General features: G+C 40.6%; 3 protein-coding genes across 4 annotated transcripts; 2 read left to right on the top strand and 1 right to left on the bottom strand.

The window, feature by feature from the left end:
- The first annotated feature begins 647 nt into the window (after positions 1-647).
- On the top strand, positions 648-6,510 carry tmem50a (transmembrane protein 50A). Its single transcript, XM_086127504.1, has 7 exons — positions 648-782; positions 1,262-1,367; positions 3,724-3,836; positions 5,342-5,409; positions 5,871-5,963; positions 6,178-6,238; positions 6,318-6,510. Exons 2-7 carry the CDS (start codon positions 1,266-1,268, stop codon positions 6,361-6,363), a joined length of 483 nt encoding a protein of 160 aa, XP_085983630.1. The 5' UTR covers positions 648-782; positions 1,262-1,265; the 3' UTR covers positions 6,364-6,510.
- rhd (Rh blood group, D antigen) lies at positions 6,493-10,739 on the bottom strand. The gene is made up of 10 exons (XM_086127502.1): positions 10,498-10,739; positions 9,580-9,766; positions 9,338-9,488; positions 9,074-9,221; positions 8,027-8,184; positions 7,818-7,955; positions 7,622-7,749; positions 7,465-7,544; positions 7,232-7,305; positions 6,493-7,135 (listed from the first exon to the last, which is right to left on the bottom strand). Exons 1-10 carry the CDS (start codon positions 10,640-10,642, stop codon positions 7,109-7,111), a joined length of 1,236 nt encoding a protein of 411 aa, XP_085983628.1. The 5' UTR covers positions 10,643-10,739; the 3' UTR covers positions 6,493-7,108.
- Positions 10,740-11,431: 692 nt separating this feature from the next.
- Positions 11,432-22,392, top strand: maco1b (macoilin 1b). 2 transcript variants are annotated; one of them, XM_086127494.1, is made up of 11 exons: positions 11,432-11,862; positions 13,458-13,599; positions 14,132-14,258; positions 14,964-15,087; positions 15,835-16,013; positions 16,852-17,398; positions 20,387-20,545; positions 20,725-20,907; positions 21,009-21,129; positions 21,274-21,448; positions 21,947-22,392. In XM_086127494.1, the coding sequence occupies exons 1-11, from the start codon at positions 11,783-11,785 to the stop codon at positions 22,147-22,149; spliced, it is 2,040 nt and encodes a 679-aa protein (XP_085983620.1). In that variant the 5' UTR covers positions 11,432-11,782; the 3' UTR covers positions 22,150-22,392. The 2 variants fall into 2 exon arrangements, with proteins under 2 accessions (XP_085983620.1, XP_085983619.1); XM_086127493.1 differs by having other exon boundaries at positions 16,849-17,398.
- The last annotated feature ends 3,984 nt before the right edge of the window (positions 22,393-26,376 follow it).

Below are 26,376 nucleotides of genomic sequence, written 5' to 3'. Positions count from 1 at the left end.
CTTTTAATATTGTTCAATAACATTCTGTCAGTATTATATGTGAAACAATAAAAATCAAAAGTTTAGGTTTGGTGGTACTGTATTAAGTAAATGGCAATATTTTGTACAGTTTAAAAACGAATTACCATGGATTATATATTATGTCGACAACGATCCATATATCTGCCTTTGTCAGGCTGTACGTACTTTACCGCGGAGTATATATTTGTAATTTATTGATTGCTTTGTTATCTGGTCTTTGCGAGCACTGTTGTGTTTAGAAGCGGGTGCTGAGGTCCACATGTGACTCACATGACGTTTCAAATACAAAGCTCTTTAAAGCTGGCAAATACCACAGCCAAAAGAAACATGATATCAGAAGATCGTACATGAGTGCACAAAGAGACTCCCTTTTGAAGCTTTAGGTTGGATATACAATGGCCACTCCACGAAAGTAATGCATATTATATTATTTTAAAACAGACGAAACCGGAAATGAAACATTAGTGGTGATAGATTAAAATTTTTAATGATCATGGAAATGTGTCTAGTAATAGCGTGATAGTAATAGCTATGCTTATATACGATTAAAGCACTGTAAAATATAAAATAAGCAATAAATTCTATTGTCCCGTAACCCTTGAATGCATCAATATCAATAGCTGCTTATGTTCCTCTCAACTGTGTAGGCGAACTGCGCATGCGCATGACCGAGCTCTCGGAAGCAAAGTCGGCCTGATCCAAGGGGTCCACATCAAGAAACGAAAATAAGCGGTAGTTGCTACTTTGAAAACGACATTAGGGTGTGTAAACATCACGGTTGTATACATTTTTCGGTAGCATCGTCGCTGTCTTGTGGTTTTTGCAGTCGTTTTCAGCGAAGTCTCTTGTGACAAGGCACCTTAGAGGAAATGTTTGCTATTATCAAAGCGAGGAACAAAAGAATGCTACGACACAATCGTGATTATTTCCACTCTCTAACCGATTATGTGTATCATGTCGTTATTGGTATACATCTCGAGGATTTGTTATGAAATGTGTGTTTTAACAGTTGCCAATTTCAGTTTCACAATAAGGATCACGCAGTTGTTAGTCCCTACAAGTTGAGCATCATCCCCATATAGCAGTTAGGTACTAACGTTGCTTGTTTTTGTTTAGTTTTAATTTCACGTGTGGTCAAAATCCACAATTCTCCCAGAGAAATTGGCTTTACATTGAGGGATTTTCTGCAACGTGTTTGGATGTAAGTTGTTTGACGTGCCGTACTTCCTTCCTTCCTCAGAGCCATGTCAGGATTACTGGACGGGATTCGGTGCGGAGAATGCGACTGCAATGTGGACTGGAGTGAAAAAAGAAACACCGTCGCATCGATAGCTGCTGGGGTTCTGGTATTTCTCGTTTTATTTTAATGCACACTGTGCATTAAAATGAATCATGGGAAACGTAGCTACATAATAAATATATGTAGCAATATATTTATTAATGTGGGTGTTGTTTTCAGGGCTCCATCACGCTGACTGAATTCTAGTGTGTTTTGGTTAGCATTATATCGTGCCATTTCATCCTGTTGAGACTGTCACATGGTCAACGTTTTCAGTGTCAAAAACCTAAAGGTTTTCCCCAACTTCAATATTTGCAGACGTGGAAGTGGAGTTGGGTGCTATTGGGCGGGGGGATTACAGCCCAGACACACCGAGTCGGCGATCATGGTTTAGATTTGTGTTTCCTAACCTTTATTGAGCAAAGACGTAACGGAAAAAATATCAGAGCACCACTTAACAAAACAAATTCACTAAAAGTGGACAAACAGGTTAATTATGTACCGAATTTGATGAACCATTAGGTGCATCGTATTAGGCACAGTATCAATGAAAGGGTCTAATTTAAAATATTTTCATACATAGAGTGCTAGGGCTTATAAGGCCCATTATTATTGTGAAGTATTGTATGTTTAATAGTTTATTCTAATTGTACCATATGTTTGATAGATTTTGCGTTCTTGAGCTAGTTTAACACCGCAAACAAAATAATGGGTAGCCACACGTGTCTTGCCTGCTTTTGTTCGCCATGAAATGACACAGGGATTGCTTTGAGTTTAAGAGGGTATCCTCCAACAAATAACAAAAAGGTTTGAACATAGTCAAATCTTGTGATCGGTGGTTGTGTTATTTCTCGGGCTGATAATAAATGCTATCTTGGCTGATAGTTCAACCTATTTCAATGCACTCACCATTATCCAACCTTTTATGCTTGGTCCTGGCAGTGATTGGAAGCTAGCTGTGTCATTTACCTCGCACCCGTCCTGTCGCACATTCTAAGATTTAAAATATGCCGCCATCAAAAATCAGCTAACGTTGGTGACCGTAGCACAAGGCCAGTGCGGCTACGTTTCCCATGATTCATAGACACGAAAGCAGGAGGTAATCTTGAGTTCTAGTTAAGAAGAAAACACCCCTGGTAGCGATTTAGATGTGTATTGGGAATGAGAACACATACATGAATGTGAAAAGGAATAGGAACGGAATTGAACTTTGCCTTTACTGCTCAGTCCCACAGACCGCAATGTTGTTATCCCACATTGCAACATTGGAAACGCGCAGCCAGAAACACTCAGCTAACCACAGCATTAGGCTAGTAGTACTACATTTCCCATGATTCTTAGACAGAAAGGATGATGAAAACAAAAAAATGTCTGCTACCCATGAGATGCGAGTAAGAATGACAACGCAAACCTAATAGGAGGGGATTTGAATTAAAGATGGTGAACTGAAAAGCCAACATCAATCCATACTTCGGGCGCACCGAATTACAAGACACACTGTTGAATTTTGAGAACAAAAATACCAATATCTTCTCTCATCAAGTGGATGAGCATTTTATTGATTTGCCTTTTGTTATGAGAGTTAACAAAAACATTTTTGTAGAGTAGAACATAATTTATTATTTGTCAAATTGACATTGGATAGTTTCTGAGGATCTCTCGTGGCACACAAATGTGCCATGGCACACTGGTTAATCACTGACATAGGTGTCCGCCTCTTTCCTAGCACACCTGCACTGCAACAGAGAAAGGGGTGCGGGCAATGGGTAGACAAGAGGCACTATGGTATATACTGTATTTTAATATCGAGCCAAATATCCCAAACATTTTGCGAAGTAAAAAGCCCACAATTCAATTACAAAAGACACAAAAAGGCACTGATGATAATTGAAAGAAGAACATTTTCAAAACCCTAATTGTGAATTGAATGTTACCGCCAGTGATGAATGAGTAAGAAAACCTTGGCCGGAGGTTTGAAAAATAATTTTTATTAGATCAAAAGAAAAAAGAGAGGGCGGTGACCATTATGCGCTGGCTGCGCCGATCATGCATTTGTTGTCCTTGCTGGCAAACCTCAAGGATCAATTGATTGTTACTGATTCAGTTACTGTTTCCGTCATTGTTTTCCTGAGTAAAAGCAGATGTTTGTCTTATTTTGACAAAAGAGAATATGTCTGCTTTCATGAAGAACCATATAAATCGGAGAATAATTTCCACTGAATCTGAGTCTGAGAATTCCGACAATTTTTAAGTTATATGACGGCTCGTAACGATTACTAAATTATTAAAATAGTTGTTTAATTTGAATCTATTATTTGTTGATTAAATGATTACTTTTGACATCTCTAGTTTGTATTGAAATTGAATTTTATATTTTGAACACCAGTCCTGACGCACCTCATCTTTTATGATGTCTTTGCCAGTTCTTCACTGGTTGGTGGATCATCATCGATGCAGCAGTGAAGTATCCTGCTCAAGAGGAATTTCCCCATTCTTATCACACATGTGGAGTCATCGCAACGGTGGCTTTTCTGATGTAAGTCCTGCTTTACAAACACTAGTCTGATATCTTTAGTATTACCAGTATTTGGTCTGCTATACAACTTGTTAAAACAGTGAATATTTTTTTCTCAGCAATTCAATTTTTGTACACTTGCAAAATGAATGAAAACACTCAACATGAATGCTAAACCCACATTTGGTAGTTTGTAAAGCTACATGCTATAAACACTTTGGATGTGGCGATAAAGGCTACATGTGTCAGTTAATCATTTAAAAAAAAAAAAACTCTGATATGCAATATTTACCAGTTTTCGACTCACTGATACGTTTTCCAACATTTTTTGTCGCTATTGATATTATCATGTTTAATCATGTCATGTTTAATTGACACTCCTGTGACCAAAAATGTAGTGGGTTTGATCCCTTGTTGCATCTCAAATCATCTTCATGTCAGTAAGCCTGAGATTCAGTCCATTGGCGTCGGTGTGTCAGCTACAAGACACTACGTTTGTCTGCGACAAGTCTGTTGGCTCAAAATCAGACGACATTCATGTAAGTCTGGCGTCGGCATAACAGTGGCCGAGTCGCCTGCGGCCATTACGTGACTGTGTCTGGCCACCTGAAGTTCACTGAAACTGGCGCGACCGGGCCAGGACAAATTTCATACATCAATCTGATCAAATCAGCACAGTCTTGCATTTTTGTAATACTGTATTTGATCATCAAAATTTTGAGTTTTATCCATTGATCAGTCTTCTTACCTACCACGCTCTGCACATATTTTTGGGAGTCAGGTTAAATCCTTCCACAAGGGATGCCCTGAACATGGTATAAAGTCAAAAACCAACAAATGTTCAATAATGAGTTCGATATTATACAGCCAAAAAAAAATATATATATATATATATATATATATATATATATATACTGTATATGCAAAGCAAAGTAAGTGCACAGAAGTAGTATTAAGGCTTAATTAATACAGTATAACGCTACTAAATGTGAAATAATCATTCCAACTTATCTTAGTATATCATGAATATGCAGGTCCAGTGCCGGTTCTGGCAGGGCCACCACAACATGTCAAGACACCGCACAAAAAAGCTTTCATGTAGGACCCCGCTTTGCACGTCTTCTGAATATATTGTTGGCAGTGTATCATATTTCATCAGCCTCAGGAAAAGACATGCACATCTCTAGTACACACCAACTGCTTGTCTTACTGACTCTCATGACTTCACGACTCCTCATATTCTAGTAGCGCCATGAAGTCATTATTTTGAACAAGTGACAGTACATTGGACTTGCTTTTCGACAACTAGCAATCCTAATTTCTGGACTTAAACTTTCAAGCTATTTAAAAATCAACCCGCTTAATGAAGTGTTCAGACATGCCGCTTGCAGTCGTCTACTTGATGGTCTAGTTTCATATATAATGTCAGTCACATGATCCGCGTGTGTCAGTCTGTCAAACAAGAAACAAAACATACACATTAAGCTGTTGTTGCTAACACTGTGTTTGAATTTGGTTCGTTTTAGGATAAATGCTGTGTCAAATGGCCAAGTGAGAGGTGACAGCTACAGTGAAGGCTGCATGGGGCAGACAGGTATGTGCATGGCTATATTGAGTTAATACACATTCACCAGAAACTTCATTACGTATACCTGCTCGGTCGAAGAAATCCAGTACAAGAGCTTTATCAAAATATGAGAATGACATTGCTTGGCACTGAATTGACGTCAGACGAATTCCTTTTTTGGTCATTGCTGTGGTATTTTGGGGCAACAAAATATGAACGTCTCAGTATAATGCCGCTTTAGTGTCAGCCATAACAGAATATTTTAAAATCCAGTTTTGTTTATGTACAGCTATTTCAGCAGCACCGGATGACATGCTTAACTGTACTCGAACTCTTGAAATGATGCATGTCTAACGTAGCAGATCCGGAACTCTATGCATGTTTATCTTGCGTATCAGCCGTTGATTTGATGACAGTCCTCGCGTTCCAGTACAACGTAATAAAGAACAGTCAAGCAGTAGCTAACCCTTTCTTATCTCTCTCTGCAGGTTCTCGCGTGTGGCTCTTCATTGGCTTCATGCTGTCTTTTGGATCCCTCATTGCCTCCATGTGGATCCTCTTTGGAGGTTTTGTAGTGCCTAGTAAGTAGCTGCTACATTTTGTTCTGATTTGAGTCATTTGTAACTTCAAGCAACAGAGTCATTCGCAGTGTGCTATGTTCATGAATTTTCTTGCACAATGTTGTGATAACTGATTGCACATCTACTGTGACAGAAAAAAAAATAGATATCCAAATAAATGTAATCAAAATAATTAAGCTGTTTTGCGGGGTGGGTTCTCTCTCTCTCTCCCCAGAGAATCCTATCGTGTACCCTGGAATTGCCATTTTCTTCCAGAATGCATTCATTTTCTTCGCGTAAGTGAAGAGGCCGAAGGGATTTTTTGTCTTGTGTTTGGCAAAATAATTGACATCACACTCCTTTATTTGTATTCAGGGCCCTGGTGTTCAAGTTTGGACGTACAGAGGATCTGTGGCAATAACCGACTCCCAAGTGTGTCTGTCCATCATTGTTAGACTGCTTTCTTTGTTGTTTCGGACAATATGCTTCAGGCTTCAGTGGTTCTTCATCACTTTATATGTAGCCTTTGTAGCGTGCAGGATTGACTTGTTTTAATTTATATTTTTGTTGCTGTTTTAAAAGGCTAACTCCTAACCAAGCACAAATCGTAGAATCATTCACAGATTGACCGTTTTGGAATGTGGCACATTTTGACAATGTGTATCTGCCCCCCGGGCAGCTGTGCTGTTGAAGATAAGTATAAAACGTTTGTGTAAGACATTTATTTTGGGAAGTCTACGTCCAAGCCTCGTGTGGGTATGCTTATGTTCTCCCTTCATTTTATGTACTGTAACCCGTAAGCAAAGTGAAAAAAACACATTTTGTGATGATGTATAAAAAGACTTAACTGAGGCAATTGCCATGAAAATGCATTCTGAGAGAACTCACCATTTGAGATTGTCTCTCACTGAATAACACTGAGTTCTGAATCTCGTCATGCAGATTTATTGTAAAGTAATTATGGTTTTGCATAGCTTAATTGAGGTCAACATTTTTTCACAACTGTCCGGTAGATTTACTTACTATGTGCATCCATTTCTTACTTTTGTGAAATGGGGCCAGTTTTTGGCTTCCATGGTATAATTAAACAATCATTCTGAGCAGGACATGTTTTGCATTTGTCTTGTGTAAAGCTTGTGTACACCTCCAGGGTCAGACTCCTCAGATTATTTGCGAACTGCAAGATGCTCAAACTGCAAAACATCATTTTTTAAAATTTGTCTTTGAGGTTCTACAAATGAAAATTTTTTCATAGCAGACATTTCTTGTTGTTGAAGATGTTCTCCTACCTTCCAGAAAGCTTGATCATCAAAACATTTTTTATCTTGGGGTGGTCTCCAGATGTCCCATTTTAGTAGTACTCCTTTGAACATATCCAGAGGGACACCAATTTAGAAGAAGTGACTGACATTCAGATACTGGATTTCTTGTTTGAATATTCCCATTCTTGCTCTGTGATCATACCGGTATTTTACAATCCTGAAAAATGTTACCAAACCAACATTTTTTTCCTTAATCATACCTGTTAGGAATCCCATGGTCAGGCTTGTAGCTAGGGTGATGAGGAGGGCATAAATGTGAAATACGGCGAACCGGATCGCCCTGTAAATGAAAGACTAGTTACACAGCGGCATGTTGCTGATTGTCAAAAATCTGCCATTTTAACAAAGCCTTTTTACATTGTGTGATCATCACACTGTTGGATCTGCAGGAGGAGATGTATCAGCCATCCCAGTAGACCAGGGAGTCCGTGTGTGCTCAGAACACTGCAGGTGTCATGGCACTCGAAAGCAAACAACATGTGGTTCTGGTTGGTAAGACACGGTTTGAATGTAGATTGATGATAAACTGACACACTCATGCATCGACCACCACCTTGAGGTATTGGAATCCAACGGTTGACACAGCAGCTGCGGCCAGTCCAGTTGTCATGGCCTCCCACGGGTAACGTATCGCTGGCATGGAAACCCCGACAGCGACACCCCCAGCAAGAATGCATGACTGAAAATGGGCCTAATAGGAGAGTGGCACCATAAGCTCAATGCCTCTCAATCTAATCGGTCCAAACAATCGCTTCAACGTACTGGATTGACTTTTCCCTTTGGACTGAAGAGCGCAGATATCGCAACAGATGCTACAGCACTAACAGCCAGGGCCAGGTAGGTGCTGCACACTGCCGACAACCTCTCTTCTATGAGGATAGAGTTAAAACTGGGCCAAAACATCCAGAGAAACACAGTACCTGTAGAACCGGAATATTGTTAATATTTAGGGTGTGGGGTGGGGGTGAGAAGGAAAAAAGTGATAATAACCGCTGACTCTTGTGGGTGTGAGCAACATTTGTTTTTCCCTGCATGTCTCGACATTTAACCCAAAACTCAGTAGTATGGTTTCAAATGGATGGAAGTTTTCGGAAATGTTGACTGAACAACAACGTATCACCTAGGTCCTAGGTTAATCATGCTCCCCAACCTAAAAGAAAAAAGTGCACACACAAAGTTCCCTAGGTCTGCCTCCTGATCCTTGACAACATCCTGCATCATCTTGTTCACTTCCTATTTTGTCAATATTTGGTGCAACTGTTGATTGCTAATTTACTTTGGAAAAGAAGTACATTTTGTTATAGCCTAGAATGGTCATGCATATTTATATACTTTGTATTAGCGGTTCGGATCATGCATGTAATGGAAATGTAATTGCGTGTATGTTTAAGAGCAGTTGTGTGGCCTCAATAGTCTGTGGCCTCAATAGCGCCGCATTAATTTATGTACCGTGTGCATGGTAAAATACAGTAGAAACGAGTGTCTGAATTTGTGTAAATTCTTGTTACTTGAAACAAGATTATGCTGCAAGATGTGTTTTGAAATGTTGTGTTTTATAACCTGCAGATTTTGTATTATGTCAATTCTGTCACTTAACATGGAAGCTTTCCTTGTTTAATAATTGCAGGAAATTTGGATTCAGTGAAATTCAACTCAGTACTTTGCTCAAAGATCAAAGGCCTTCAGTCAGAACTTGGGATTCTTCACCACTGGGCAACAGTGTCTTCATGAATCCATGCTTCCAGAGGATTTGCATTTAAAACAGCATTTGAAGGTTGAAATTAAAGACACGCACGACTCGCTACACACCTAACATGGAGAACAATCCTGTTTTGCGGTCAAGTTTTTCCTTCTCGAATCCCTGAAATGATTCTTTCCGATAGAGGATCCATGTCAGCACAAGACCAAAGAAAGCTCCAAAGATGTGAAGCACCATGATGAAGTTCAACCGCCGTACCTGTGATCAACAAACATGTTGTGAATCCATTCCAAAAAGTCGATGAGCCTATGATTTACGATGGCCCAATTTTTAAAGGTCTCATCGTTAAGCCAATAAAACAAAAGCTTACTTACCGGTAGCAAAGTCTGCAGGAGCCACTCATTCAGGACAAAGCCAAATACCTCCAGCAGGGCCATGAGAATTAAGTGGACAGGATTTGTTTTTCCTTGCACAGCACCAATTGAGATGAGAACCGAGGCTGTGCACATCTCAGCAACCACCAAGCTACGTGCAGTATGTTCAAATGCTCATTGTATTTCTCAACCAGCAAGTATGTGCAAGAGAATAGATGGAGAAATAAAATGTCATACAGTACCTATTCAGGTCAATCCGAATCTTCCCTCTATAATACCAGGACTCAAAGCCATTGAGTAGGAGTGCCCACTGGGTGCCAATGACAGCTATAAGCAGGTTGAACCCTGAGCCGCTGAACCCATAGCGTACTAAAAAGGTGCTCAAGAAGCCAAAACCCAAGAAGACCATCACATTCAAATCCCGGAACGCTGAAAAAAAGAGACATTTTTTAAAATACTTTTTGAATATCAGGCCCCTTTGCAACACGGCCACAACATAAGGAGCCTACCACTGGGACCTCATTCTGAGTGCCCCCTTAATTGACCCCCCCCCCCAAAAAAATCGGGAATCTTTCATACATGCAGTAAAAAATGTACCGTCAAAAATGAAATATATTAAGAGAATGGATTTTGCACATATGCACTTATTTAGTTCGGATTATAAATAGTATTTTTTTGTGTCATACATCTGGTTAGGAAGTGTATGGTCCTATTTGCCCCCACCCCCAGTGACATTGAAGAAAAATGCTGGCCCCCACCATTATTGAAGTTGCCAGTATTGTACTGGTCCACTACATCTTGAGGTAAAGGCCACAAGGGCAGAGCCATCTTCCATCTACATTTAAATAATCAATACACAGTCATGACTTGCATTGATACGGAATTAAGAAGTTAACACATATTTTTTTCAGTACTGTAATAACTCCATTGTTCAGATATTTTTCTTTCTTGATGTGGCCTGCAAATCAATGTGTCAAATTAAGAAAAAGTCTGACTGTGTAGTTGAGAAGCACTGCAGCGTCTACCGCAAGGGGTTGCATCATTTTGCAGCATTTGTCTGCTGAAGTTAGCCATCCAAAATAAAGCATCTGATTGATGTACGTTTCCATTTGTTTACTGGTGAGATTTAACATCACAATATTTTACAAGATGTTACTCACCTGGATAAAAATTGCTGAATTTAATCCCATTCACATTGATTTCAATCTCAATGTAGAAGTAATACACAACTACAAAACCTATCTGTAAGGAAAGCAAAAAAGGAGCCAAACGAGAGCGCAAACTTGGGGCGTATTTAGGAGCCATAGTAGATTACTTTGCTCCGGGAGACGCATGCTTCACTCTGATGATATGAAATGGGGCATAGCCCACTGTGCAGCTTTTTCTTATCTTCTGCTACATGCGCAGAGAATCCAAAAACGTATCTCTACGTTTTGAAATAAAATAAAATAAAATGCTGACATTTGAATCCTCTTTTCACTTGAGCATTGTGAAAACAACACACACACACACACACACATACATATATATATATATATCCATTTTCTGATGCACTTATCCTCATAACGGTTGTGGGGCGTGCTGGAGACTATCCCAGCTGTCTTCGGGCAGTAGGCAGGGAACACCCTGAACCGGTTGCTAGCCAATCGCGAGCACACGCAGACGAACAACCATCCGCGCTCACACTCACAATTTAGAGTGTTCCATTAACCTGCCATGCATGTTTTTGGAAAGTGGGTGGAAACTGGAGTACCCGGAGAAAACCCCCGCAGGCACGGGGAGAACAATCGTGTGGAATGAATGTATGGATTGCACAAGTTTCACTTTTTGAATGGTGATACTGAAATAAATCAAAATGTTCGTGATATTACTGTTTATTGTCTTGTGTAAATATATACGTGTGCGTGCGTGCGCGTGAGTGTGTGTGCGAGTGTGTGTGGGTGTGTAATGACAATAATCGGTACAAACCACAAGAAAACATCTAAACAAACCCCGCCTTCGCGTGTATCTGATTGGCCAATGAGCAATACCCGATTTGTCCACAAACAATGTGATTGGCCTGCCAAGGAGACATTTCACACGCCACAGCTCTCTCGTCAGGGCACAGGGGAAGTGATCGAGGTTGCCTCGTAACATAAATGGCTCGTCTCAGTATCCGTCAAAGAGAGAGGCCTCGGTGAATAGATTGATTGGATATTCCAAATGTCTGCCAACGCGATACACGTAAAATACAGCGCGGCCAGGACACAGTGAGCCTGCGCTAAGACCAAAAGAGGAGGTTCCCGAATAGAGTTTTTTTTCTTTATTTATTTCTTTGTTGCCAGTCGCGAAAATAATTCCAGCGACACATACTACAGCACTTAATTTATATTCGTCGCCCTTATACACTAGAAAACTGGATAAGATTACGGTGGCTGCTCGAAGGCCAAAGCCAAGTGGAGGAGGATGAAGCGGCGCAATGCGGACTGCAGCAAACTCCGACGGCCGGTAAAACGGAATCGAATCACTGAGGGCATATACGGCAGGTAACTTGCATGGAGGCTGACGGGTGCGTTGTCCTCGCGACAACAAATGAGACTACTCGTTAAAAATGACAACGGCGTAGGAGCTGTAAAGCACGGACGCATCTCACTGTTTATATTGATACAAATGCCGTGCTATTGCAAGCTAGCTCGCTAGCCTGTTAACACGGCTAACTAGCTGCTATTGATAGCGCTGTGTACGCTGAGAGTCGGTTGCAGCTAGCCGTCTAGAACTAGCACGTACCGCTAGGCCACACAACAGCCTGTTTTGAACAACACAACAAACATGACTTGCACAGTCACATGAATACATTTAATATAAACTGCAGTGGACGTTTTTGATAGGCCTTAATCGACACTGGCCATTTGTACGTATCAGGCCAGATGACAGCTGTCGGCCGTACGTAAATCTTCGGCTTTGCGAAAGTATTTCATGATCGCTAGAATCAAGGTTTGTATACTTTATGGCAACACACAACACGGGGCAATACAATACATCGTATGCTGGCCAAACATTTAAAAATGCATGCATGTCACGCGTATGTTCAATTTTTGAATTAAAAGAACCTGGAAATTCATTGGTTGATCTTCACAGCCACACATGACAGGTTCAACCTCTGTGGACTTTCTGTAAATGAAGTGAGCCAAATGCTAAAGGGCATCTTAAGGCTTTGAAATATTTATAAGGTACACCGTACTACTTCAAATCACACTTCTGGGTTACACAGCCGGGACTTAGCATATTTAACTTTTGAAACTATGAAAGAAACAAGAACGTACAGCATTTCACTACGCTCGCTTTGTGAATCTCAAGGCCAACAAGAACGTACAGCATTTCACTACGCTCGCTTTGTGAATCTCAAGGCCAACCATATAATATAGTCATATCGAAGCGCACAGTAATATCATGTAAAAGTGCAGAAGTGGAACGTTTCCAGGACGTTTACTTATGATGTAAGGATTCACATATTATTTATGAAATCCTCATTACATTTTATAAGCTGCTTTGACTCAATGCAGCAAACACAAACAGCAGCAATAAGCTCCCCTGTATAGCCTACTCTGTATTTCTCCCATGCACATTCTAACTACAACTAGTGCAATTTCGATATTCCATGCTCGATATCAGTGGTCACCAACCTGCTGCTCGCTGGACTACATGAGTACCCTGTGGGTCTGTTCTAAAAATAGTTCACCAGTGATGGAACATTGTGATTTCTTCGCCATGATGCAGTTGTGGTCATTTGAAGATGTAAATCCTTGCAGAGATTTTTTGAAATAAAATGTTGCATCTTGACATTTAACTGTTCCTACCTTGCTAAAATATCATTTAATTATTGTGATGAATCATTAACATGGGAACTGTCTTTACTTAGGTGAGTATCAGTTGTTATTAATAACAATTCAACGTAATTTGAAGAAATGTGTTGCATAAGTATGTATCAAACTAGGTCTTCACATTAATCAGTTTCTAAGAAGTGGGGCTTAATTAGAAAAAAATGATGACCTTTTCTGTATATGATCGCTATCGTATAGTAAGTCGTCAAAAGTGTTTATCCAGTGTGGATTTACATTCTGTAATATCTCCATTTTTGCAGCACTTTCCTGTACCTGAAGTTCCTAGTGGTGTGGGCGTTGGTGCTACTGGCTGACTTTGTTTTGGAGTTTAGATTTGAGTACCTCTGGCCATTCTGGCTCTTCCTCCGGAGTGTGTACGACTCGTTTAGATACCAGGGGCTGGTGAGTGGATATTTATGAAACCTTGGTACAGCTTGACGTTGTAAATACTCAACTTGGCTTTCAAAATGTGTCATTCAAAAACATATTTGAAAGACAAGCATGATGATCTGCAGAATTGTCAAGGGCAACACCTCATGTTCCCTCTTTCCTGGCTTATAAACAGCCTTGATACTGTTGTGTGCTACAAGTGACACAATGACAGCCAATATGTATAACAGACCTGTAGTTTTCTCATTGGGCAAGAAGCTGCTAATTAGGTGAGAAGACCAAATAACTTGTGAGACAGACCAATCAAAAGTCTCGCCAATTTCAATTATATTACAATTTAAAGCAAGTAATATTTGTACTCTCCTGTTCTCGAAGTTACTTCCTTGTATAGGTTTAGTGTTTATTTCCAAAATGCAGAAAATACAGTACCCACATTTTGTTGGTATTTTCTCCTCAGGGCTATTCTGGAGACCAGCATTAAGGTTTTTTTTGTTTTTTTGGGGCCACATGGAATATATTCTAACCGCCTTTACTCTCCGAACAGGCCTTCTCAGTATTCTTTGTGTTTGTGGCACTTACTTCGGACTTCATTTGCCTCCTCTTCATCCCAGTGCAATGGCTCTTCTTTGCTGCCAGTACTTATGTGTGGGTGCAGTATGTCTGGCACACAGGTAACACTCTCTCCTGTTCTCATGTTTATATTTCGTACATGCTGCAAATGGCCAATGAATGTAAACATAACTCATGATGATCGAGGAGGCATCCGACTTATCAAACACCGATGGATGTCCTATCCCAATGGGCTTTGGTTACTTTTTTGGATCTCTATCTATCTGAACTCCATCTACATACTTCCTAGACATATGACAAAAATGCCATTTATAATATGGACACAATGCGTGTAAACAGGTGTTTAAAAACGTTCAAAATGTTAGTTTTTTTTTTTTACTTTATCTGAGATATTCTGATTAATATAATTTTGTTTGAGTTCAAACAAATCAAAAGAATTTGAAGTTGTTTACCTGTGAGCTATTATTGTACTACTTTTTACTGATGCTGTAAGTTTTTGCCATTGTGTCATTGCAGTACTGTTATCATGGCACTTTATGCAAGGATAGTATCCAAGTCACAATTTTAGTATTGCTACATTATAAACTATGAATTGAAGTCTACCAACAGGCCAATATGAAACTTTTTTCCCCCAGAAAAATTGTACCCTTTGCAATTTGAATAATGCATGTCACTACATTGCAATGTCAATGGGAATTTGATTAATTTTTCACCCCCAGTATACAGTATGGCAAGATGTGAATTTATCTCCGGTGTTAATGTTTGATGGGTGCACATATCTTGACTGTTCCTGTTCTTGTCCTCAGAGAGAGGAGTCTGTCTACCCACTGTGTCACTATGGATACTCTTCGTGTACATAGAGGCGGCTATCAGATTCAAAGACCTGAAGAACTTCCATGTAGACTTGTGCCGCCCATTTGCTGCACACTGGTGAGGCACTCTTCTATATTAACTTGTTTTTGTTGTCCCAGCTACGATCTTAATCTACAAAAGTGTTGGTTATTTTCCAAATGTGAATACCCAATGCTTCTTTGAGACCTGCTTTGTCACATGGTGTATTACATTTTAGGCCTTTGCTAATTTTCACCCATAATTACTGCCTTGAAAGTTCTGAAAGAAATATCCTCAAGGTGTATGAGGTGTATGCTTACATTTTTGTGTTAGTGTTTGTCTCAATCCCTTCCTTTATTGATCCAATGCACATATTTTACATTTGGAAAAAACAGTCTCAAAGCACACCACCAAACGAAATGTCACAAAAACTGGATACCCATGTTCATTGTCGTTTCAGGGACATTGTGGTTGTCACCATACATTGCTGACACAAATACATTAACAAACATTTTGGGTAAATTGTCCATATGTAGCATATGTTAATGTTTTGGTCAGAAGGTGTGTACTTTTAGCATTGAGAACCTTTCCACTTCAGCAGTTTTCATGTGACTGTTTGATTTAGGACTCATTTTTTAAAATCAGAATGTCACTAAAGAAGTTAACTGACTTAGTATTATTTCTTGTGCCTTTTGTTGCATTGGCTATCCAGTGCTAACACTGGATAGAACCTTTCCACTTCTCAACAGTTGTCATGTGACTGTTTTATTTAGGACTCATTTTTAAAAATCAGAATGACACTAAAGAAGTTAATTAACTGAGTTGTATTTCTTGTGCCTTTTGTAGCATTGGCTATCCAGTGGTGACACTGGGCTTTGGCTTTAAGAGCTATGTCAGCTATAAGATGCGCCTCCGGAAGCAGAAAGAGGTGCAGAAGGAGAATGAGTTTTACATGCAGCTCCTTCAACAGGCTCTGCCTCCAGAGCAACAGATGCTTCAAAGGCAAGAACGAGAAGCAGAAGAAGGTAAGATTGAAGCTTGCATACTATACTGTAAAAAAGAATGTATCTTCCATGCTTTCTGTATGCATCAAAACAGATCTCTTCAACTTCACATGTAACTATTGTACAATAAAAGTGGCAAGAAAGGGTAAGGTATCTGAACCTTTTGGAATTTTATGGGGGGTTTTTAAAATAAATTTGATCTGCTCCTAAGTAAGGCTGCGTTCACACTGGCGGTAAATTCCGATTATTACTGTATTACTATTATTATTATTTGCCCTTATGTGACAAGTCGTAGTAATTTAATCCCACTTGTAACAAATCACAAGGTAGACATTTGTGGTATAGGAAGAATTCAGCAACACAGATGCTTAATTTTTGACGCGTTAATGATGTGACATTATCTTTAGTCGACATTTCCATGAAATTACGTCTGTTGTGTTGGAGGAGGGAGACATCTAAAGCAGGCTGGGTAAGGGCTTTCGAGAACCGGACTTGTCTACCCCTGACCGAGGGGTATGCAAACTTATCAGCACAACTGTAAGTTGAGTTTGGTCCCGTTTTAGATGGTCGTCAATGAAGATCCGATCACATTTGGGCAAATTTATGAGAGAAATAAATAAAAATAGACATTCTAAAAAGTTTATATATTTTTCCTTTCCATTGTATACATGTTTACACTTACAAAAACATGAACAAGTTTTCCAAATTATTGTATTTTCGTATTATCATATGGTATTTTCTTTTTGGTGAACACATTAACATGACATCCCAAGTTCATTGGAAATAGGTCTGTAGTACTTGTAGATCTGACTGTGCTATTATGTCAGACTTCTCATTAATCAAGTTATTCTTACAGCAGCAGCTAAAGGAATATCTGAAGCGGACACACCTCCAGTTTCACAGAACGGCGCCCCTGCCAATAAAAAGACCTCAGCGCCTTTGCCAGAGTTAGAGTACAGAGAAAAGGGAAAAGAGGGAAAAGGTGGTGGGGAGGCTAAAAAGCAGCACAACAGCAACAGCATCCTGCCATCATCAGTGGACTCTAAACTCCAAGAGATGGAGTATATGGAAAACCATGTAAACAGCAAGAGACTGACCACTGAACTCGGCAGCACAGAAAACTTGTTGCTTAAAGAGGACAATAATTCCTCCTGCTCATCCTCTTCCTCCTCCTGCTCCAAAAATTACAAAAACAGCAACGCCACAGCGCTCAACTCCTCTCCCCGTGGGCACAGTGCTACCAATGGCAGCCTGGCCTCCTCCACGCCATCCTCCTCTTCCACGGGGAAGAACGACAAGAAGCACAAATTGGCAGTGGGGAAGGGGACATCAAGTGGCTCCAACAGGGATCCTACCGACAACTGTATTCCCAACAATCAGCTGAGCAAGCCGGAAGCACTTGTTAGGTAAGCACATACCGCTTGCGCATGATGTACAGAAGGGTAAATGGTTTGATCCCTTACCGAGACGAAAAAGCATTGCAAAGTTATAAACTCATGTGTTTGGTCGAGGGAAATAAGTCCGGTAATTGATTCCCTGCCAGCCAGCTATATTTCCGACTTCCACCAGCCTCGGTACACAAATGAGTCCTGCGCCCCAAGAAAGTTTTCCTCACCTGGTTATGCCTCTAAAAGAAATCAACATAGTTTGTTGCACACTCACAGTTCTCAAAGTATGCCAAGGAGAAGGCTGGAATGGGCTTTAGGCTTTAGCAGGGGGATCACCAAGGGCTGCACATCGGGGTCAAACAAAAATATTTTATTGATCAGAGTCTGAAAGACGTTTTGTGTATAATATGTCACGACAGGCTTGTAAATAATGCAATCGAGCAATCAAAACTGCGTTACCACATGGAGCATAAGCTTTATGGCCCAAGCCCCCTGCATTAAAGGATTTTGTACTTTTTGGGAGGGCAGCGTGGTGGTGGTGGTGGGGGGTGGGGGGGGGGCACTAACACAAAATGGGACCACAGGGTCATTGAAGAGAAGCACATGGCCTCCATTAATTACAACTACTTTGATTTTATTTGTTTCTTTGCTCGTCTGTCAAAATTTGAAACCTGTCCGTAGCACAAAAAATGTTGAGGACAGCTGGTCTGCAGGCGCGATTGGATCTTAATGGAGGAATACAGACTAATTGTTGCTTGCCTTGTGGAGCTCCTTATTGGGATCTTGTCACATGGGGTCAGGATGATCAGGAGAAAAATGAGAGTTCATCCCAGAATCACCTGGGAAGACCTTGCTATCTCAATCCAGTATGGATAATTGTCACCAAAAACAGCAGCATTCACTTGGTTCCCCTCTTCAAGAAGGCTCATGTACTGGTCTGATTTTTGCAAATCTGAACTGATTTAGAATATTTAATGTCATCAGAGATTAAACCACAGGTGCGCACTTCGGCGTCAACTTGATTCTTTGTACGGAGAAATGCTATGATCTGAAGCCCCATCAGAAAGATGAGTCGTGGCTTGGTCTGCCTGTAGGACAGATAGACCGAAGGAACATTAATCCATAATCTGATAGAAAATCGGTGGAGGGAGCTGATGCTTTAAGTTGCTAAGCGACAGCTGTAGACCATCAACCCTGAGATGATTGCAAACCTTTAAAAAAAAAAAACTACGGGATTGGAAATGCCCGAACTGCTTGTTTCCTAACAGGGCTTCACCACCAAGTGCAAATTCATATGCTGCTTGTGCATTGAAGACTGTATTTCCCAAGTCAAAAAAAAAAAAATATATATATATATATATATATATATATATATATATATATATATATACTGTAGGTACCACCTTTGTTTGACCTTTGGTCTCTCTCTCTCTCTCTCGCTCTCGCTCTCGCTCTCTCTCTCTGTGTGTGTGTATACACACACTACTCACAAAAAGCTGGTAATATTTGGCTTTCAGGTGAATTTTAGGATGAACCTAAAATGCATTCAAACCTTTTCAGATGAACTCACTGTGGCCTTCTCTAAGCTTTTGAATGTGCATGTCCAAACTGTTAAATGTTTCAGTACTCTTTGCACAAGTTGCTGCTCTCTAATGAGGAGCTTAACGGCAAAATTCACAGCAGGCGTTTGATCCTTGAATCGACCCAATAAATGTCCAGGTTCAGTTAAAGCTGGTGTTTAAACGGTCGGTCCTCATTATCATGCTGTTCACATTTTGACATCATGAGTCCAAGACCACACCGAACAATGGATCAACAGTACCTTGCCATTGTGATCCTTCAAACAGGATGTTCTTAGATGGAAGTGGCCACTGAGCTTAGAGTGTCAGAGCGTGTCATCAGCAGGTTGCAATAGAGATACAGAGAGTCTGGAAAAGTCACAGAAAGATGTAGAAGTAGACATCTTTTGTCCACGTCCCATGCTAATGACCGCTACATTGTGAACATTGCCCTGAGAAACCGGATGAATGCCACTCAACTCCAGGCATGTTCAAGGGAGATAAGGGGCACCCAAGTGTCACGTCAGACCATTCAAAACCATTTACATTGACGTGGTCTGCATGCCAGACAACCTGCAAGGGTACCTCACCACACCACCAGGCACAGGTGTCATCGTCTTGCATGGGCCAGGGAGCATTTACGCTGGACGAGGGCCCAGTGGGCCTCAGTGCTGTTCTCTGATGAAAGTCAATTTCACATTGAGCAGAAACGATGGCCGCCAATGCCGTTGGAGACGTCAAGGAGAGCGCTACTCATCAGCCACCGTTTTCACTGGACGAGCTTTTGGTATTGGCAGTTTTACAATGTGGCAGATATATCCAGTCGGTAGTGACAAGCCCACACGACCAAAATAACATTACTTATCCAGTGATTGTGCCCTTTCATGAAAAACACGGGCCTAATTCCATCTTCATGGACGACAATGCTCCAGCTTTGATGAGCTGGTTGCGTCATCGGGGAACGGCTGTTGGAGACTGGTGTACCTCAAATGGAATGCACTTTCTCCAGACCTGAATCCTATTGAAAACGTATCAATTGAGTCACCCTCTAGAGGTTCGAAACGCTCCACCACTTACGAGCAGCATGAAACGATGTCGTCAAGCTGTAATTGATGCTCAAGGGCACATGATGAGTTATTGAGACGTTTTGTTGTATACCCACCATTGTTGTTAACTTTTGTTCAATGAATTGAGATGAGGAAATCACCAGTAAATCCTTCTACTGAAATGTCCTACTTTCATACGATTTATCACTTGGCGTGAACTTTTTATATTTTTTATAAAGTTCACCTGAAAGCCACTACCTTTTTCTGAGTTTGTGTGTGTGTGTGTGTGTGTGTGTGTGTGTAATTATGTATGTGTGTGATGTATTTTTGTAATTGTAACTGTGGCCTGTGAATGGGTCAATATTTGTCTGCAAGTCTGTTCACGCTCTCATTTGGGACAGATTGGAACAAGATGTTAAGAAGTTGAAGGCAGACCTGCAGGCAAGCCGGCAGATGGAACAAGACCTGCGAAGCCAGATTGGCTCACTTGGCAGTGCTGAGCGTTCAATACGTACTGAGCTGGGTCAACTCCGCCAGGAGAACGAGCTGCTGCAGAACAAGTGAGTGGCTTAAGTCATTCAGTCGGTCCCAAGAAGGTCAGGCTTGCACAAGTTTAGTTTTCGGGTGATTACTTGAATGCACATACATAACGATCATCAGTAAGCGGAAAAACCCCTCACATGCTAGATTTTTTTTAATCAACTCAAATACCTATTTCCCTCTGTGTGTGGAATTGTAGGCTCCATAATGCTGTGCAGGCAAAGCAAAAGGATAAACAGGCTGTGGGTCAACTGGAGAAGAGGCTGAAAGCTGAACAGGAAGCTCGTACCACTGCTGAGAAACAGCTCACAGACGAAAAGAAGCGCAAAAAGCTCGAGGAGGCCACGGCAGCTAGGGCAGTAGCTCTAGCTGCTGCTTCCAGGTAGCAAAGCATCCAAATTGTTCTTTTCTGAGCATCGAGGTTCTTAAAGTATTTGTTCACTGGCATTTGTTGGGGTCAAATGAAGTCTTCCTGCTTTTCAGAGGAGAATGCACAGACACGCTGCGACGGCGGATCACAGAATTAGAGAGCGACTGTAAGAAACTAACCTTGGACAACAAGCTTAAGGAAGACCAGATCCGAGAGCTTGACTTGAAGGTTCAGGTAATCCGTTGTTGTTTTTTGTTTGTTTGTTTTGGTATTTGATGTCATTACTACACAATCTGGGCAACCCTAAATTCCACTGTCCTAAGAGCTGCAGTAAATGGATGTTGCCCTCAACCTGATTGAACATCTCTGACCCTTCAGGAACTTCATAAATACAAGGAGAATGAAAAAGACACAGAAGTGCTGATGTCAGCGCTGTCAGCCATGCAAGACAAGACCCAACACTTGGAGAATAGCCTTAGTGCAGAGACCAGGATCAAACTGGACCTCTTCTCTGCACTGGGAGATGCCAAGAGACAGCAGGAAATCGTGCAAGGTGTGTAGTTTGGAGGACTCCGGTGCTAGCATTACTAACACCACAAATCGCACATTCTTTGATCTCAATTTGAACATAATGATGTGATTGATGACAAAAATGACTTGAAACCCAATATGACTTCCCATGATGACTTCAGACAAATGTCTTTCAAGACTGAAAACTGTAGCTGAAGGAATTTGGCAGACGTGATACTTTGAGGATAGTAGTGATGCCTCCTTAAAGAATTTATGGTGGCTGACCCCTTAGGACTGCTTTCATGCAATTTTCTGACCTGATTTGCGTTCAAATGCAGCCTCTACTTCCTTAATATTGTGAAACTAGCCCTTTACACACAGGCCATCTAAAGTCACCTTTTGAAGAGCTTGATGTGCTCGGTACATATGAAGGATGGGGTGTTTTCATTCAATTCGGGAATTTGTCGCTTTCCAGAGTTGTATCACTGTTGGCAAATGCTTGTTTATGGACTAATTGTTGACTATTAATGTCTGTCCTCAGGTCAGATTCTTCAGAAAGATCAAGAAATAAAAGATCTGAAGCAAAAGATAGCCGAAGTGATGGCTGTCATGCCCAGCATCTCATACACAACCGACACCAGCAGCATGACCCCGGTGGCCCCCCACTACTCCTCCAAGTTCATGGACACCAACCCTTCTGGCTTGGACCCCAATGCCTCAGTTTACCAGCCACTGAAAAAGTGACCGCTTTGTTCTATCGCTTCCCCCCCCCATTCTCTCTCTCTTTTTTGTTTTTGTTTTTTGTAGTTTTTTTTGTCCCACCCCCCGACCTCCCGGCCCATCACCTTTCAATCTGCTCGGCATGTCTGCAGCTGAGAATGTTTTTCTTGGGTCTTTTTTTTCCCCCTCCCTGCCAGGTCAGAAGGATGTTGTATTGTGTGTAGTTCAAACAAAAGATGAAAAAAAATTAAAGCAGACACCACATCACCTAGAAAGTCCCAGTTTTTTTTCTCATCAGTGTTTAGAGAAACCTCACAGATTCAGAGATATATATCTAGGGTACATCTCCTGGTCATGAATAAAGTTCAATTTGGCCCTAGCCCATATTATTTAAAATTTAGGAGTAGGGCAGCAACTGCCGATTATTTTAATAATAAATTTTTCAATTTTTTTATTGATGAATTCGATGAAAAAGAACATTTCAGTTTCCATCCCTTTATTTGAAAAAGAAATCATTATTTCAAATTGACAGAAGCATAAATTCTGATTCAGTTACTGGTTTTGTCTGTAATGTATCAGAAAATCGGCCAAAATGTTTGTTTTCCAAAGGAAAAATAAGTCTTATTTTGATTCAACACAAAGATAATCAGTCTGCTTCCAGGAGGACAACAGAATCGGAGAATTCCTACTGTTGAAAAGCTGAAATTCTTAGTCGATTGACAATTTTAAATTAAAAACTGTAAACGATTTGATTATCAAAAACATTTTTAATTTGGTAATCAATTGGTTTTTGATTGATCCTTGCACCTCTTTTTAGGAGTATGGGACAGAATTCCCGTCCAATGGACCACAAAGTGTACCCCATGGATTTATTTAAACTCAAAGTCGCAAGAAAATCAGGGGAATTCAGTGTAACATTCGCACAGATCCATATTTACTATTTTAATCCACATTCAGACTCCAAATAAGCAGTGATCTATGCTGCTTTGGCGTTTGGTGGCAAATTGTTTTTAAGATGTGTGAGGTTCAAGGTGGAAGTGTGCGAAAACTCATGAAAGAAGTAACTCTCTAAAAGCTCCTCCTCCTCCTCCATCTCAATTTAGAACCTGGCAAAATCAAAATTTTGAAAGCACTTCAAGTTACGACTACAGTGGCAAGAATGAGAAGTTGAACACAGGCTATGAACTAGCACGATTGTCTTCCGGGTTGATTTCTGGACCTTGTGTTACCAGAATCTGTTGTGAAACACTTGAAGGAAGTCTGTCTCTTTTACTGAAGTCACAATTTCAAATTATAAAGAAACACGTCCTGGTTATCCCAATCAGTGTTTTGACAAGTCGGTCTATTGCACATTGGTTTTGGTCCCATCACAAATATCATCTACCGGTACTTCCTTAACTGCATCAGTTAAGCTGCTTTCCGCTTTTTCTTTTTCAGCTTCTGATTCTTCCACTGTGGAAAACTCATCTGAAAGGGAAAACCCCAAAAAGGACGAGCGCAAAAGAGCTTTGGAATGCCAAATCTTAATAAATTGCACTTAGAATATCAATTTAATTTGTCCTCCCTCCTCTTCATTTTACGTGCCAAGAATGCAATTCCAATGTCTCTCGTCTGCATTCAAGAATGTATTGCAAATACATTGGCTGACATGTTTTGTCAAAAAAATCGCATTGGATATGTTAGTTGTGCTGGGAGTAGGAGTGGTGACTTGCTTGCAATAGACTGGATAGTTTCCAGCAAAGGGAATCGAACGTCTCATTTCTTTTCGTGAATTTTAGCAGTATTTGCAATTGGGATTCAAAGCTGAATTCTGAACTACACATTCAGTTTTACCTGCAGCGAGCAAATGAGTCTGATAAAGTTTCACCATCATTTGAAATGGTTATTGTTGTGTATGTGGTTTTTACTTTCAGTAGATGGAAGAGGTTTTTTTGTTTTTTGTTTTTTTTGTTTTGTTTTTGGGCTTGATTGCTGTCATTGGATCTTGGAAAGAAAAGTGATGTCAATATAAGTCTAGACAATTATTGGTCAATTGATTGTTGAAAGAATAGCAAAGTGTGTGGGTGTGTGTGTGTGGGGGGGGGGGGGCGGGGGGGGGTTGTTTTTGTTTTGTTTTCGATGCCCAGTCCCTCCTCTCCCCCATCCACATCTGACCTTGGCTGCTCTCTCGCTCTGTGAGGTTTACAAGGAATAAATTTTTTTTTTTCTTGCAGAGTGATGGTCTCTAATTTTTGATTTCCTTATAATGGAGGCGGGTGTTTAAAGATATGTCATCAATGTGCAATTTGTAAACCATGTGTTCCCTGGCCACAGTATTTATTGAGTCTTTTGGTTGGAAAGGATGAAGTTGTTAAGATTTAATTGTAGAATAAAATTACAACACACACACTTTATGAATGCAGAGAGAGAGAGAAAATTGCATTTACAATTTTGGATATGCCTGAAATGAGAAAGTATGGAATTTGGATTGGTGGCACAGTGTTTGACTGGTTAGTACATGTGCCTCACAGTCCAGAGGTGCAGGGTTCAATTCCGGCCACAGCCTTCTTCTGTGGAGTTTGCATGTTCTTCCCGTGGGTGCGTGGGTATTCTCTGGGTGGGTATTCGCTGGGTCCTCCGGTTTCCTCCCACATTCCACAAACATGCATGGTTGGTTAATTGATCACTAAATTGCCTGATGATGTGAGTGTGAATGTTTTTTTATGTATGTGTGCCCTGCAATTGGCTGGCAACCAGCTCTTGGTGTACCCCGCCTACTGCACGAAGACAGCTGGGATAGGCTCCAGCATGCCCGCCACCCTGGTGAGGATGAAGCGGTTCAGAGAATTGATGGATGGAATTTAGAACTATCTCTCAACCAATTTTGCCACTTTTATGAGTAATTAACAACCAAAATATACCAATGCACCCACAAAATGGCAAAAATGAAATTTGTCCAGTGTTTAATCGTCTATAATTTGGGTTTTAAATCTGCCAATGCAATTTGATACAGTGTAATTACATAGCACAGCCACACAGAGGCACTATATACAACACGTATTTACATAGGCCTTTCACACACTCGAAAAACGAGAACAACAACAAAAAACCAACCTGCTAGAGCAAACCACGAAAACGAAGTTAGAAAACAACATTTTGTAAATCACGTTCCCAACACTGGTAACCTGCTGAAAGATTGAAACTCACAAGTGCCGCATATCCGATTACCCAATTGATTAATTTGGATGCGATAAGGAAACAATGCCAATGCATAAAAGAAACCTTACTCAGCATTATCGCATGCCAAGTTTCCGAAATTATAAAATTATACAGTGTTGGACCGAAAGAGAATGAATGTAAAATGTGCGTCAGTCTGATGCGATACGATGTCAGTCAGCTCCATAAATAAGGGGACACTGACACATTTCTCATCTTATTTGCTATAAACACTACCACAACGGATTTGAACGGACAAGCGCATAATGTATAACTGCAGACTTTAATCTTTAATTTTGGATTATTTACACCCACATCAGATAAACGGTGCAGGAATTGCAAACCCCCATTCCTATAAAGGCCAATATTATCTGCTCATATTCAGCCAAATGCATCAGAACACATCAGAAGGTGCTTCACAGTGCCGATGGACAATGACCATGAATGAGGTTTTTTTTAAGGTCAAGACATGGAATGTTGTGCAATGGCAAAATGCTGACCTGAATCTGATTGAGCATGCATTTCACTTGCTGAAGACAAAACTGCAGGGAAAAAGCTCCAAGAACATACAGGAACTGAGGACAGTTGCAGTTGAGGCCTGGGGGAGCATCGTCAGACATTAAATTCGGTGTCTGGTGATGTCTACAGACTTCAGGCTATACTTGACTACAAAGGATTTGCAGCCTAGTCTTAAAAAGTGAACATTGGTTCATGATTATTCATTTGTACCGTTACTTTTGGTCCCTGAGAGAGTGGGAAGCATCAGCTATATGATTCCTCTACCGTTCACCTGGTTTGGATGGAAATACTCCCAGATTAAAAATGAAAGTCTGTTGTTTCGTTGTGTATTTTGTTCGTTTGATTTCAAAGCCATTGTGGTGGTGTTTACATGTCCCAATATTTCTGGACCTTACCATACTTCCACTGGGAATATGCATGTTTTGTACTAAATCCTCTGTATTTTTCTGTGTGCTATTAATGCTATTCGTTCCAACTGGGCACTGCTGTGTTTGGCCGAGCCAAGCTTGTGGAATTAACCGGTTCTGAAAAGCCCCC

Source organism: Hippocampus guttulatus, chromosome 13, assembly GCF_054856545.1.
Source record: "Hippocampus guttulatus isolate MCC_2025c chromosome 13, RoL_Hgut_1.0, whole genome shotgun sequence".
Taxonomy (NCBI): domain Eukaryota; kingdom Metazoa; phylum Chordata; class Actinopteri; order Syngnathiformes; family Syngnathidae; genus Hippocampus; species Hippocampus guttulatus.
The sequence above is the reverse complement of the archived record's forward strand: the minus strand, read 5'-3'. Positions and strand labels throughout refer to the sequence as shown.

What these genes read in the sequence shown, in the direction of transcription:
- tmem50a (XM_086127504.1), top strand. Translation starts at nt 1,266, where the DNA reads ATGTCAGGATTACTGGACGGGATTCGGTGCGGAGAATGCGACTGCAAT. An exon ending in CGATAGCTGCTGGGGTTCTG is followed by an intron (nt 1,368 to 3,723) that starts GTATTTCTCGTT and finishes TGTCTTTGCCAG; the next exon opens with TTCTTCACTGGTTGGTGGAT. An exon ending in GCAACGGTGGCTTTTCTGAT is followed by an intron (nt 3,837 to 5,341) that starts GTAAGTCCTGCT and finishes GGTTCGTTTTAG; the next exon opens with GATAAATGCTGTGTCAAATG.
- rhd (XM_086127502.1), bottom strand. Translation starts at nt 10,642, where the DNA reads ATGGCTCCTAAATACGCCCCAAGTTTGCGCTCTCGTTTGGCTCCTTTT. An exon ending in ATTCAGCAATTTTTATCCAG is followed by an intron (nt 9,767 to 10,497) that starts GTGAGTAACATC and finishes TCTTTTTTTCAG; the next exon opens with CGTTCCGGGATTTGAATGTG. An exon ending in GACCATGGGATTCCTAACAG is followed by an intron (nt 7,306 to 7,464) that starts GTATGATTAAGG and finishes ATATGTTCAAAG; the next exon opens with GAGTACTACTAAAATGGGAC.
- maco1b (XM_086127493.1), top strand. Translation starts at nt 11,783, where the DNA reads ATGAAGCGGCGCAATGCGGACTGCAGCAAACTCCGACGGCCGGTAAAA. An exon ending in AAGCCGGAAGCACTTGTTAG is followed by an intron (nt 17,399 to 20,386) that starts GTAAGCACATAC and finishes CATTTGGGACAG; the next exon opens with ATTGGAACAAGATGTTAAGA. An exon ending in GCTCTAGCTGCTGCTTCCAG is followed by an intron (nt 20,908 to 21,008) that starts GTAGCAAAGCAT and finishes CCTGCTTTTCAG; the next exon opens with AGGAGAATGCACAGACACGC.